This window comes from Palaemon carinicauda, chromosome 33 (assembly GCF_036898095.1).
Source record: "Palaemon carinicauda isolate YSFRI2023 chromosome 33, ASM3689809v2, whole genome shotgun sequence".
In the NCBI taxonomy this organism is placed as follows: Eukaryota; Metazoa; Arthropoda; class Malacostraca; order Decapoda; family Palaemonidae; genus Palaemon; species Palaemon carinicauda.
The window spans coordinates 24,644,709-24,660,391 of record NC_090757.1 but is presented as its reverse complement, the minus strand read 5'-3'; the positions used below and the strand labels follow the sequence as shown (position 1 = coordinate 24,660,391).

General features: G+C 45.9%; 1 protein-coding gene across 1 annotated transcript in view; it reads right to left on the bottom strand.

The window, feature by feature from the left end:
* Positions 1 to 15,683, bottom strand: part of pont (pontin) — a 59,639-nt gene that overhangs the window by 43,700 nt on the left and 256 nt on the right. The window contains exons 2-3 of the mRNA XM_068356870.1: positions 13,654 to 13,782; positions 2,291 to 2,465 (exon numbers count right to left, since the gene is read on the bottom strand). Coding sequence (XP_068212971.1) covers positions 2,291 to 2,465; positions 13,654 to 13,782 — 304 coding nt within the window. The remainder of the gene's footprint in view (positions 1 to 2,290; positions 2,466 to 13,653; positions 13,783 to 15,683) is intronic.

The following is a 15,683-nucleotide window of genomic DNA, read 5'->3' as shown; positions in this document are numbered from 1 at the left end:
AACACTAAAAAAAACACTTTGCGCAATTATCACTTTATCACTACGATTTTCTGTTTTTGCACTTACTTCACTGAAATCGTATTTTTCAATAATTTCACATTAGGCATTAATAAAACTGATTTCTACCTGAAGCACGCAATTCTCCCCTACATCAAAAGGTTATAATTGCGAAATAAGTCGTATAATGTAAGCACATTAATACAAGCAAAAATCAGTAAACATATATATCGAATAAAACGGAAATATATAAAGTTAAAAGGATCAGTGACTGGGGAGGAGACTAAACACTAGTTCATTAAAAACTACGTTTTCAATCTCTCACCGTACAGTGCCTTGGGACGAGAATAAAAACTAAAAACGTTTTATCCTTTCTCCCCGTACAGAGACTTGGGACGAGAGTAAAAAACTGACTCGAGAACAACGTTACTCGCTTGTTAGTATTTAAAACATTTCAGTTTGAAAGAAGAATGAACAAAACGTCAAAATCGATTTACTCTTTCTGCAAAGTGAAACCGTGATTCTCTCTTTCTCTATCGTAACGATAGAGCGCAAACTGCGTAGCATAAATAAACCAAACGTTAGTTCATCTTTGAAACAGCACGAAGACTATTCAAAGAAAATCTTTCATAAAATATCTACTAAAAAATATTCATTCAATAACTCTTACAGAGCAAATGATTTAAACTTAACGAAAATAAAAGTTGAATGAGCTCAACGTTGTTTAACTTCGGTTTCCAGGTTAGGACCGCCTACTCTCGGACTAGGGGAGGAATAGGTAAGGCCGCATATAAACAAAACATTAAAATTTATCTTGATGTTTAGTATAAATGGAAAGCTAATCGAAGAGGCCTAATAAAGGCGGGTGAGATATAAAATATATAGAGGAAAATCTATAATTAACAACAACAATTTATAACGTGATAAGATAATTGCTAAAAGCCTAAAACACACTTCCGTACACTAAGGGAAGGGTCGGCCATTTTTACTCTATGGAAAAAAACCAGAGATAAAAGAGCAAGGGCAAAACACTTTTACTCTCCTTTCAAAAGCATTTCTTTTGAGGATAGTATTGAATAATCCAACACGGCGAAAGCAATAAAACCAAAACCAAGTACTTCACCAATTCGGTAGAAAACTCGAGGTCATAACAGCGAGTGGAATCGACATGTCGATGAAACCGACAGAGAAGAACTGAAGCTGTTTACATGTATATGCGGTATCTGGCCGATAGTCGGCGCTGGTGGGCACACCCGCTACCTTCATGGCGATCGCTCGCGAGTTTTTGAATTCTGTCGAGCCGTCGGAGACGTCAGCTATTATATATTCACCGGCTAAGTTTAATATTTAAAAATAAAAGGTAATCATACAGTAGCAATCATAAAATTCAAGGCGCACTATAACTAAACAACAAGAAAGAAATATCGAAAGTAAAGCATGGGAAACTTAAGTGAGGTCAGCTACAAGCTTCAATAGCTGAAAAGCACATGATGTATAGCTAAAATTGAGCCTGGTAGGAGGTTGTAAATGCCTGAATGACAGATATTAAAAAAAAAAAAGTAATGAAGTGGCAGTAATAAACACTACCATAAAGGTTTCTAACCAAACTCTAGTAACCAACAATTCAACTCAATTACTATAGACACAGAAATTACGACAAAACCGGATCATTATACTATTACATGAATTATAATTACTGTACTAGCTAAGCTACAACCCTAGTTTTAAAAGCAGGATGCTATAATAGGAAAAAAATAGTCCAGTGAGGAAAGTAATGAATAAAGACTATAAAATACCTTAAGATCAGTAACATTAATATAGATCTGTCATATACATAACATCCATATCATCATCAGCAGCCATTGCTAGTCCACTGCATGACAAAAGCCTTAGACATGTCCTACCAGTCTCGTCTGTTTATGGTCTTTCTATGACATTCTAAACTCGCAAATTTTCTTAGCTTGTCAATCCATCATCTCCTTTTCCTTCCCCTGCATTTACAATCTCTTAGGACCCATTTTGTTATTCTTTTTGTCCATCTATAATCTGCCATCCTCATATGTCCTCCCCATGTCCATTTCTTTTCCTTACATATTGTTAGAATATCCTCTACACTAGTTTGCTCTTGTATCTACGTTTCTCTTTTTCCGACTCTTAGTGTTATTCCAATCAATATCCTTTCCATAGCTCTATTAATGCTTCACATATAAAGTATTTACACATTGAAATACAGTATGTCATTTGAATTTATAAAATATTCTAAACAGCACCTAAGAACAATAGGTTTACTTACCTCCCATAGGATTTTCTGTTTCTACAGGCGTAAGCTCAGTAACTTCACCCTCATAAACTTCCTTGACTTCTTTTATTCTTAGCCCAATTGCACGTCTGAAGTTTTCCATCAACACTTCTGTTTTCTTAATTTCTGAGCTGTAAACTTCTGATCCTACCATTGGACAGAAGGGTACCTATAAAAATAAGGATCGATTTGATAAAACAACAGAATGACAACTTCCTTATCCATGATATAAAATCATTAACAAATTTATGCAAGCCATAATAATAAAAAGGAAACAAATATAAAATAATACTTAATGAATATACAAACATTAAATTGAATGCAATAGGATTAGGGTACTCCATAATCAACAGCAATGAGAAATATACAAAGGGTCACGACTATGGCTAAAGAAGTTGGAGGGTTAAGGATTGGAATATTGGTAACCTTACAAGAGAAGAGAGTTGGTTGATACCATGCAAGAGAAGGAATATTGATTACATGTACACCGGTGACTAAATGGAAAGGGAAAAGTGCAAGAAAACATGGGGGAAGGATATAAAGTTTACTACGCAGAAGATTTAAAGAGAAATGGGGTATAAATTATTCTACAACCAGATTTATAGAATATCAAAGACGTCCAACATGTCAGTGACAGGCTCGTGGGCTTGAAGCTGGTGAAAAATCAGAGTACAATAAGAAATTAGAATATATAGAAAGAGTTAAAAAAGTAAACCCCAGTATTACTGTTGTCTGGGGACATGAATTCCCCTTGTAGGTGAGAGTTCTGATGACATTGAAGGAATACATGGGGAGGGAAGAGGTTTTGGAAGATAGGCTGTTCAAATTAGCAGAAGCTATAATTCGGTAGCCTTGAATACACAGAGTTTGCAGAAAGAAGTCATCTGGTAACATGTAACAGTGGACAAAATGAGACACAAATTGACTTTCTTTTGTTTAAGATGGAAAACAAGAAAATCATTATGGTTTGTAAGTTTATCCAAATGAATCTGTTGCAGCTCAACATTAACTGGTGGAAAGCAAGAGTTCAGAAGTAAATAGAAAAGAGCAAGGGATGAGTGATATGTAAAGGGATCAACAAAATTGCCTAGATATGAAATGTTATGACAGAGATTGTGATGCCAGCAGCAGCAGGTGTGTGTGAAAGGCCAATTGGTAAACAGCAACAGAAAAAGAAACATGGAGGTAGAATCAAGAGGTTCAAATGGCTGAAAGAAAAGTATAGCAAAAAGGTGGGAAAAAGATAACAACTACCAAAAAAGTGAGGAATATGACAAATTCGAAGATAATTTGTATTTTTCCTAACCATACAAACCTTAGCTATTTACAGAGGGTTTACCTTTTAGCGCAGCTGAAATGACGAGCCAATAGTTTTAACGAGGGTTAATTACCCCCCCCCCGCTAGTTAGCGGGGAGTGGGGAAGGGTAGCTTGCTACCCCTCCCCCCTCCACACACCGGTGACTTGCTTCACTTCACTTAGAGGTAGGACTTGACTTGGGGGTCAGGGATGGCGGGCACATATGTGTAAATACCTAAGGTTTGTATGGTTAGGAAAAATACAAATTATCTTCGAATTTGTCATTTGTTCCGTAACCGAAATACAAACCACGCTATTTACAGAGGGTGACTTACCCCTTAGGAAGGGTGGAAAGTCCCCAGCCTTACTGACTTCGGCTTGCCCGGGGGCTCGATCCCTTAGTGAGCAGCACTAGAGAGAGGGAGCCCCTGCACCTCACAAGTTCCTAGCATCGCTAGGAACGAGTGGCCTACATAAGCAGTGTGAGGAGGAGTGTGTGACTCGTCCTAAGAAGTTGACCTTGAGACCTTCAGATAGGAATTCTAGGATAGGACGTTCCCCATACCACCTCGTCAGGGTATGGGAGACGCAACAGTATTAAGCCTAATACTAGGAGCACAAAGAAGCATGGGTTACCTGCAGAGGTCGAGGTCAGCTATGCGAGGACCAGGATGCTGCTTCCCCAAGAGAGGGGAGAATGAAGAAAGAAGTAAGGGTCAGACATAGTCTTTCATTCACGCAGACTAAGACCGGGTAACAACGCCCTCAACCTACTGCTACTTGTCCAAAAAGGAGCCTGAGGTTAGACCAGCTGTTGTGCAGCCACCACAGGGCCGATAGAAAACGTATCGAGGCTCCTGTGGGTCACGTCTTGCAGGTAGTGGGCTGTGAAGGTCGTTTGACGCTTCCAGAACCCAGCTTGAAGTACCTGCGTCACAGAGAAGTTTCTCTTGAAGGCCAGGGATGTAGCAATACCCCTGACATCGTGGGCCCGAGGGCGACGTGACGGAGGAGGGTCAGGATTCAGGGCATGGTGGATAACCCTTCGAATCCAAGCTGAGATGGTGTTCCTGGTGACCCTCCTCTTTGTCCTGCCTGTGCTCACAAACAAAGCTCGCACATGAGGACGGACTGCAGCCATTCTCTTCAAGTAGTGCCTCAGACACTTCACTGGACATAGTAGCAGCTGGTCTGGGTCGTTTGTTACAGAACGGAGACTCGCGATCCTGAAAGAGTCGAACCGAGGATCCGGCACTCCAGGATTCTGAGTCTTGGCCACAAACTCAGGGACGAACCTGAACGTTACCTCCCCCCATCCCTTTGAATGGGCGATGCCGTACGAGAGACCATGAAGTTCAATAACTCGCTTGGCCGAAGCCAAGGCGAGTAGGAAAGCTGTCTTCCAAGACAGGTGGCGATCGGAGGCCTGGCGTGATGGCTCGAAGGGAGGTCTCTTAAGAGACCTGAGGACTCGAACCATGTTCCAAGGAGGGGGTCTCACTTCCGACTGGGGGCAGGTAAGCTCATAGCTACGTATGAGTAAAGAGAGTTCTAGCGATGAAGAAATATCCACGCCCTTCAATCTGAAGGCCAAGCTTAAGGCTGAGCGATAGCCTTTCACTGCCGAGACAGAAAGGCGCATTTCTTCTCGCAGATACACGAGGAAGTCCGCTATTGCTGGAATAGTGGCATCGAGTGGAGAGATACCCCTTCCACGACACTAACCACAAAAGACTCTCCACTTTGCTTGGTAGACTCCCTCAGAGGACCTGGGGTTGTCTGAGAAGCTCGTGTCGTGGAGGAAGCTCCCTTGGGAGTTCCGTCAGGAGTTGCAGAAGGTCGGGAAACCATTCCGCGTGATGCCATAGCAGAGCTACCAGAGTCATGGAACAGTTGACCGATAGTCTGGTCCTGTTGAGCACCCTTCTCATGAGACAGAACTGTGGGAAGGCGTACACGTCGATGTTGTCCCACCGTTGCTGGAAAGCATCTCGCCAGAGTGCCTTGGGGTCCGGGACTGGTGAGCAGTACAGGGGCAGCTTGAAGTTTAAGGCTGTCGCGAACAAGTCCACAGTCGGGGAACCCCACAAAGTCAGGACTTTGTTGGCTATCTGAGGATCCAAAGACCACTCGGTACTCACTATCTGCGAAACCCTGCTCAGACTGTCGGCGAGCACATTCCTCTTGCCAGGAATGAAGCGAGCTGATAGTGTTATCGAGTGGGTTTCGGTCCACCAGAGTCTCTACTGCAAGGTGGGATAGCTGTTGCGAAAAAGTGCCTCCCTGCTTGTTGATATAAGCCACTACCGTGGTGTTGTCGCTCATCACCACCACGGAGTGACCCGCCAGGGACCGTTGGAACTGCTGAGGAGCCAGAAAGACGGCCTTCAATTCTAGCAGGTTGATGTGTAGGCACTTTTCTGATTCTGACCAAAGGCCTGAGGCCCTCTGGTTCAGAACGTGCGCCCCCCACCCTTCTTTTGACGAGTCCGAAAACAAAGTCAATTCCGGGGGGAGGACGAGAAGACTTACTCCCTTCCGCAGGTTCTCGTCGGCCAGCCACCACTGCAAGTCCGTCTGTTACAGAGACCCCATTGGGATCAGAATGTCCGGGGAATCGGATCCTTGATTGCACCGGGACTTGAGCCGCCATTGAAGGGATCTCATCCTGAGGCGGCTGTTAGGAACCAGACGGGCCAGGGAGGATAGGTGGCTTAAGAGACGCAACCACGATTCGCCTGAGGAAGGGTTCCGCCACCCTCCTCAGCCTTGCTATCCGGTCGTCTGATGGAAAGGCTTTGTGGAGATTGGTGTCTATTAGCATGCCTAGATAAACCAGTCGTTGGGACGGCTGCAGAGAGGACTTCTCGAGGTTTACCACAATCCCCAGATCCTGGCAAAGATCCAGAAGCCTGTCTCGGTGCCGAAGAAGGGTCGACTCAGAGTCTGCTAGGATCAGCCAATCGTCCAGGTAACGAAGGAGACAAATGCCGTTCCTGTGCGCCCAAGATGAAATCAGGGTGAACACTCTGGTGAACACCTGAGGAGCTGTGGAGAGACCAAAACACAGCACCTTGAACTGGTAGATCTTGTTGTCTAGGCAGAATCTCAGGTATTTCCTGGAAGACGGATGGATTGGGATCTGGAAGTACGCATCCTTTAGATCCAGTGTACACATGAAGTCTTGTGGTCTGACCGCAAGTCTGACTGTGTCTGCTGTCTCCATGCTGAACCGGGTTTGTTTGACAAACCTGTTCAGAGCCGAGAGATCGATGACGGGTCTCCAGCCTCCAGTAGCCTTCTTTACAAGAAAGAGTCGACTGAAGAAGCCTGGGGAGCCGTCCACGACCTCCTGGAGAGCACCCTTCTCGAGCATGGTCTCGACTTCGGCCTGAAGGGCCAGCCCCTTTGCCGATCCCGTGGCATAGGAGCTCAACGACACTGGATTCGCTGTCAGGGGAGGTTGAGATGTTGTGAACGGGACGCGATAACCTTGGCCGATCACTGAGACCGTCCAAGCATCGGCCCCGTGTTGCTGCCACCTGCGGACGCAACGCTGAAGGAATCCCCCCACAGGTGGACATGCAGGGGGACAGCCACCCCTAGGGCTTGCGGCCGCCACCCCTAGGAGTCTTGCCTCCCCTGGAGGACTTACCGCCCCTCTTGACCTTGGCTGGAAAGGGCTGGGGCTTAGACACCACTTACTTAGCTGCCGGTGCCTGTTTGGGAGCCTTACGAGGCTGTTGCTGCTGTTGTGGCGGGGCTGGAGGCTTATAGGGCCGATTGTAAGGGTCCTGTGGAGGAGGTAGTCTGTGCTGGATTTCCTCCACCTCTCAGCCGTTCGCTCCATGTCTTGAGGCTCAAACAGGCTCTCCCCCAGAAGGGAAGCATGTCGGAGCCTACACACATCTACGGCGGGGACCTTCGGATGGAATCTCTCGGACACAGCATCGCGACGCTTCAACACCGAGTTGGCCCACAGGGTGGTAACCTGGTGCGCCAAAAACTCGATGGAGCGGGTGCCCGAGAGCAAGAAGGTCTCTAGGGCCTTCCTATTGGTCTCCTTGGACAAGTCCTCCGATCGCAATAGGATGCCCAGAGATCCTAGCCAGAAGTCCAGCCACGAAGTGGCCTGCATGGCACACTTAGCAACCTTCTCATGGTTAAGGATCTCTGCCACCGAGAACGACACCTGCCGGGCAGAGAGTTTCTCAAGGGGAACTCCCTTCGCCAGCTCCTCCACAGAGTGATGGAGAGGAAGAGCGAGGTTGTGCTCACCCAGGATCTCGAAATACCTCCTCTGCTGGAGGCGAGGAGGAGGGAAGAGCTTGTTCCCAGCAGTGGAACGACTGGAGGAGGCAAGAAGTGCGAGCTGAGCGTTGGCCCTAGCCCTGGCACTCTTCAGCCCCCGAGACCAGGGCAGAGCTGCACTGGTCTTAGGGGCCTTCCAAACTTCAAACACTTCATCCAGAATCGTGTCTTTGCCTTCTCGGGGGGCGATGACTGGATCCGTAAGCCTGTTAAGTTGCCTTATCAGGCTTAGGACCTGCCAGAAGGCATGTTCAGATTCTTGCTGTTCTCCTCCCTGCGGGCTGGCAGCTAAGTCTCCTGCCCCAGGAATCTCTTCCTGGGGTGATACGTGGACATTCCCCTGGGTAGTCGTGGGTTCCTGACGAATCCTTGCAGAGAATTTAGGGACGTCTTGGAATCCTTGGATTCCCTCCTGGGAGGGATACAGGATCCCAACAACGAGGTTCAAGGGGACCCTTCCTCACGAGACGATTCTCCTGCCTGAAGCGAAGTCTCCCCCCATGGTGCCGAGGGGATGACTACCGCCCCACTGGACTCACCTGAGGACGGAAAGGCCTCGTCCACGGGAGAAGGAGAGAGTACTCGTGCAGGAGAAGGGACCTTCGCGACCGACCTCTTGGGAACCAACTTCGCCCTGGGGGAAGTCACCACGAAGTCCACTCCTCTCTTTCTCTTCAGCGTAGGAGAGACAGCCGTTGGTTTGTTACCCTGGCCGGAGAGTGCTGGTTTCATAACCCTCACTAACGACCGTGCCAGAGGACCAAACCAAGTCTGCTGCTCCTAGGACACAGAGTCCGAAATCCTCGCTAAAGGGAAAGGGCGATCGGGCGATCCTTTTGAGTGGACACGACGGTACCTGCCTGAAAAGGTGGGGAAGAATGATGTACTAACCTCTCCTCGTCCTGCACTACCAACCTGTGTTTGGATGGAGGTGATCCCGAGTGCCGTCTAGGAGCACACGTTCCTGCTGCTACACCGGCTGCGGAATTCGCCGCGAACGATGGTCGCGCGGGAGCGCAGGTGGATGATCCCGCGGGCGCACAGGCGAGCGGTCGCGCGGGTGAGTGGGCGCGAGGGTGGGCAGGTAAATGAACGCGTGTCCGAGGCGACGAACGCAAGCGTTGGCGCGACGGCGAGGGAACGCGCTGCCGCCTAGGTGAGGAAGATCGCTGGCGATGTAGATCCACAGGTGATCGATGACGAGCTGGTGAGTGCAGTCGCTCAAGCTGGCGATGGCGCGATGTGGCATGTCGACGCACTGGCGTGCGATGGTGAGCAGCATGCGCAGGTGAATGACCGCGTAATGGTAAGCGATGGCGAGCAGCATGCGCAGGTGAATGACCGCGTGATGGGGTGCGATGGAGATCAGTATCCGCAGGAGGGCGATCGTGCAGGGGCGAGCGATGGCGAGCAGCATGCGCAAGAGGGCGATCGCGTGATGGCGAGCAGCACACGCAGGTGGGCGATCGCGTGATGGGGTGCGATGGTGATCAGCATGCGCAGGAGGGCGATCGTGCGAGCGATGGCGAGCAGCATGCGCAGGAGGGCGATCGTGCAATGGCGAGCTAGAAGCTGGCGAACCATGTTCCTTCAGGAGCGTTGGAGAACGTTGGCGCGCAAGCTGTCGCTGTTGAATAGGCGATACTAAGATCGCCTGTGCGCGCTGGCAAGCAGGTGAACGCTGGCGAGGAGGTAATCGCTGGCGCGTAGGTGATCGCTGGCGAGCAGAAGGTCGACACGTGTCATGTGAAAGGACAGGTGGCGCGGCGCGTTCACGAGCAGGAACTGGGAGATCGCTGGCGCATTGGCGAACATGTGTTTTTGACACACGCGCAGCACGATGTTGCGTAGCCACAGGACCAGGCAGATGGTGAGCAGGGAGTTCAGCAGGAACTAAAGGGTGGTCAGAGACCGCAGGGCGATGGTCCTCAAATGAGCGCTGATGAGCAGGAGAGCGCTGGCGAGGGGGGCGAACATCAGGAGAGAGCCGACGAGCAGGTGAGCGTCGGCGAGCAGGAGAGCGCTGAAGATCAGGAGAGTGCTGGCGAGTAGGAGAGCGCTTGTGCGCTAGCACTGCTCGCGTAAGGGAAGGATCCCTTAGCCCCGAAGGGACCGTTGCCCGTCGGGTGACGAGTTCTCTATAAGGCGAAGATCTGGCAGGAGATGGTGAGCGGTCTGCAGAGAGGTTCAAGGAGGGCGGAGCTGTAGGTTGAGGCTGACGAGGAGAGTCCCCCCCGGAGGATGAAGACCCAAAAAGGTGCCTCTTAGTCCCCCTGTAAGGGGAAGGGAGGCCCTTGTGGCGTAGCGGACGGTGAGCCTTACGGCGGAGGCGGCCTCGGGGAAGATCGTCGGGACCATCGGTCCTCCGAAGCGGAGTCTCCGTTAAAGCACTTCCCTCAGAAGGAAGCTGAGCAGCAGCCGAGACCGAAGGACTCACTTCCCCCTTCGAAGGATGTACGGAAGGAGGAGGAGAGCCTTTAGCACCATCACCCGCAACAGCACCAGCGGCGGAAGGCCAGCCACGTCGGAGGCCTCTGTCACCACGACGTCGACAATAGACAGAGGGTCTACCTCTGCTACCGCCGGCGACTGCTTAACAGCAGCCCCCAACGAGACAAGGTCAATAAGAGCGACCCTGGAGGGCAAGCCCTTAAGCCCCAGGGACGACCAAATCTGTAAAAGATCATCACTGGATAAGGCATTATCAATAACCTCCCCCGGAGGAGGAGGGGGAACCGCCTCGCTATGGGAGGTGACGCCCTCTCTCCCCACTGAAGGTCGGGGAACAGAACAAGGGCCTGCGCTCCCACTCGGCCGACTCTCCTTAGGAGGCGGACGAGTGGGAGCTTCGGAGGAGGTTTGGGCGGCGGAAGAAGAGTCCCGAGAACCTTCCTCCTTCAAGGCTAACCCAAGAGGAGAACGGTCTCTCTTGGACTTCTTCTTACGCCGACGGCCAAACCTCTCCCACTGGGAGGCAGACCACTCCCTGCACTCACGGCACATGTTCTCCTGGTCACACCGTCGGCCCCGACATTGAGGGCAGAGGGTGTGCGGATCCGTATTTACGTCCGACATGAAAGTCCCACAAGGACGACCGGCAACTCCAGGGCATGTACGCATTGTAAAGAAATAATTGAAGGTCAACTTCCAACCAACACACACGCTGAAAAGAAAAGCAGAAAATTAAAGGCTGTCACGAGGGCGATGAGCAGACACGTCTGATCACCGCCGAGCCAAAAGTGAAGTGAAGCAAGTCACCGGTGTGTGGAGGGGGGAGGGGTAGCAAGCTACCCTTCCCCACCCCCCGCTAACTAGCGCGGGGGTAATTAACCCTCGTTAAAACTATTGGCTCGTCATTTCAGCTGCGCTAAAAGGTAAACCCTCTGTAAATAGCGTGGTTTGTATTTCGGTTACGGAACAAATAGAAGGATAAAGAGGGAGACCATTGCAAAGGGAGAAGTCAGCTGAAAGTGTTATGAGATGATAGGAAAACCAAGAGAAAAGATAACCTACAGAATCGCAGAAGCGAGAAGAAAAAGAGGCAAGAATTATTAAAGATGAAAATGAAAATATCTTAATTGAAGAAGAGGAAGACTATTCTTTTGCAACAATTAAACAGATAATGAGTGTGAATAACTAAAAAAAATGTTCCGCCAGTTCAGTAGAAGGACCAATGATGTTTTACTGTAAAGAAAGGACAAGTAAATAAACCTGCAGGAAAGTCAGAGGCAACAATAGAAATTCTTAAGGCATTGGAATATCTAGGCACAGTGGGTGCACACACTATTAGAATACATCTGGGATATAGAGGAAATACTTAAGGACTGGGAAGATAGTGGGATCATTAAATTGTATAAAAAAAAAAAAAAAGGAACCATTATAGCAGAAACAGAAGAACTGAAAAACTTTTATCTTGGAAAGGAGTGAAGGTGAAAATTGGAAAGACAAAGATAATGATTAATAGTTTAGAAGGGCAACACACTCACCCTCATCCTAAACTTACATTGTAAGTCATTTTATACGTGATAATTTTGGTCCATGCTGAGCAGCAATCACAGGTCCTAGTGAAAGCGTATTTGGAGACTTGCGAGTGCATTCCCGAAAATAATGAGCAGTAAAGGTGGTCTGACTAAAATTTAACCCACCAAGCGATTTTTCTTGAAGGGTATAGTAGCACCAACTCCTATGATCTCATGGCATGCAACCTAGCTTGGTTTGTTGCATTAGGGAATTTAGGGAGTAATTCTCTATTGATAGTTTCCAGCAGCCAAAGGATATAGTATTTTTTGGCGACTCATTTCACTCTACCAACGCTTATGAATACATACATACATACATATACCAAGGCACTTCCCCCAATTTTGGGGGGTAGCCGATATGAACAAATGAAACAAAAAAAAAAAAAAAAGGGGACCTCTACTCTCTATGTTCCTCCCAGCCTAACAAGGGACTCGACCGAGTTCAGCTGGCACTGCTAGGGTGCCACAGCCCACCCTCCCATATTATCCACCACAGATGAAGCTTCATAATGCTTATGAATAGGTTCTGTAATCTAAGTCTGGCAGTCTAGGTTCTCACAAAAAAGCATCTTACCGCCCTTATGAGACACAAGAGTAACTCTTCTCGATCATCGGTTAGGTCTCTAAGCTGTTGTGTGCTTGTATCCAATGCATGCTGATCACAGACAAGGTTTGGCAAGGTAGGGTTTTCCGATCTAGTCAGAAAAGATTCCAGAGCACCTGTGTGCTCGGAGATTTATTGCTCGTATGCACACATCAAACACAGAAGCTATAGTCTGTTTTTTGAGGAGAAATTGTTTCTCCCAATAGCCTTCCTTGAACAATAAGGGAAGTCTGACCCAAGGGCAGAATGTTAGCCGGCTGCTCAAGTTCAGACCCAATGAGAATGCCTTAAAAGGCTGAAGTTTATTCCTATTCAAGGATTAGGTCCAAAAACAGGAACAGTGTCGTCAATAGTAACAAGAGACTTTTTAAAGAATTAAAGAAACAAGAAACTTTAAAATCAAGTTTGAAGAGAAGCCAATAGCACATCAGCATTATTAAGTGGTAGGAAACCAAGTTACTGTTCAGTGTACTGGCAAAGAGGTGGGGCTTCTCCACCACTAACCAGTAAATAACGATACCTCGTTATACCACCACTATCCAGTACATACCGATACCTCATTACAAGTCTTTAACTACTGAGTTCCAGTTGTGCTTGAATCAATCTCCTATTAAAGCATGAAGGTTTATATTTGTATAGGAACAAATATACTGTATACTCCACAGACTTAGAGCAAAGACTGCTTTATTCTAAAATTATTACCAAGCAACACAACATGATTTAGATCTAAATGTAACAATACATTTCTTGGGAAAGAACACTATTTATGAAGCGCAAGACACATTGTGAAAACAGAACTTGTGGGCAAGATGGCATTTTGTTTGAAATTCTAATGTCATAGAAAATACGTTTTAATTTCAAATACTTTGATACTGTACAACAAATGAGAGAAAAAAGAATTTAAAAAGTCAAACAGAAATTTAACGTAAATTGTAATAACCAAGTATTGTAATGGGATAAAGTCATGATTTCAACCTGCATACCTAAAATAGGCATTGCCATTATAACCGAGAGAGTTAACAGTCATTATGTAAACTATAAATGAAAGCAATTAATTAAGATACTGTACAGTATGTAGGATATTGTTCATTGGAAAAGCATGAAAATGACAACAGCAAGACTTACCTTAGTTCCTAATTCTTGGGCTAAAGCAAGTGCAATGGCAGTCTTCCCTGTGCCTGGTGGTCCAGCAAATAAAGCTGCTCGACCTGACATCCGTTTTGTTCGGATTAAATCTACCAAGTATCCAGCGGCCTGAAACATAAAATTTCATCATTACCACATACAAAATTATGCAGTGTAGTATAATTCCAAGTTAACTTCACAATAAGAATAGTTATCAATCCTTTATATCCCTTTCCCAGCATATAAAAATGATCTTCTTGCTCCTTTGTTCTGGCAAACAGTATGTGGATGTGCTAGACACGTAGGTTATTATTTTAGCAATATTTTTCACCTTTAGACGAGCAACAATATCTATACAGTATACCGAACGGACATGGATTTACATAAAATAGGATCAATTATCGAAATAGATGAAATTGGGGTTTAGTACATTCATGTACAGTACTTCTTGCCAGAACAGAGGAATAAGATAATGTTTAATTGTAAGCAAAGAGGGTCATATCTGAACAAAGGACATTTAAGGGATGTGATATAAATTACAGGTAATTTCATATATCTTAATTTCATGCCATTTACATGACCCATATGTTTTTCCAACTAGGTATTTTGTGTTTATCATGTATTATGACATAAATTACAGGTAATTTCATATATCAATTTCATGCCATTTACATGACCCATATGTTTTTCCAACTAGGTATTTTGTGTTTATCATGTATTATGACTCATTATTTGCGTTTCCCCCATCCAAAAACCCAGAGGGGTAGGTCAACTTGTGTATGGTTGGTTTGCCCTAATATTTAAGATCATAAAATGAGCAAGAAAAATACATGGTTCATATATTTAGCTAGAAATTACAGCATAATATATTTACCACAATTTCTTATAGTAAATTCTAATTGTGCAAGAAATTAAGTAACCATACATCAAGCTAACCATGTACTTTTAATTCTGGATAAGCAACTCGAGTACCATACCTTACCTGCCCTAACAGATACAGAGCCTTTGTAGTCCGTTGGGACAAGACTGAAAACACATTTTACAAGGGAAACAGACTCATGAACACCACCTAACCTAATCTAGGACTAGGAGCCATATCCAGTATTATTGTACTGTATTACAGCGTAAAGTAACCTAGGGAAAAACTTTTTTTCTATAGAAAAATGTCCGTTCTCTTCGAAAATGACACTCGTTATTGTCGGAAATTAATAGTTTCAGAATATATATATATATATATATATATATATATATATATATATATATATATATATATATATATATATACAGTATATATATAGATAGAGATAAATATATATCCACCGATAATGGGACAGTAAAACTTTACCCCATATCCTTACCTACCAGGGGGGCTAAGTCCCCTGCCTTACACTACTGTATTCTTGCTTGCCCTGTCTCAACGCACTACATTCACCCCATGATAAATGCTATCCTTTTGTTAGTTACTTCCTCATCCACAAAATAGAAACAAAACTGGAACATAGTCTCCCCGTAGGACCCAGCCTAAAATAGGTACTAACTTACATCAAATTTTTGGCGCCTTTGTATATCAGCGGCCAGTTCCTCAGGCCTTCATTAAAAATGGACATCAACTAACCTACAATTTCACCCCTAAACTAAAAGTCGCGTCCTTACACTTACATAACGGGGAGAGGAGGACTAACGCCCCCTGCGACCCACCTTACACTACCGTACTCTAAGTTAGACATAATAATAAAACAGGTGGCCGTTATCATACATACACCCAAAAATTTTAGAACTGCAAGGTAATTTCGCAAGCACTCAACCAAGGAAATGAGATATTCTAATAAGATAGGTAAACTAACAATATGATTATTAGTAAACAAAATATGATCTATCTAGCGAGGCTTGGACTAAGGGTACACATACTACTAAGTAAACATTACTAGACATATATAAACTACCAATTGAGTTTTGAGACCACTATCCGTTAACAATGGATATCGAAGTAGTCTACATGGTAATATTACTTGACAATCTACCCATAAAAG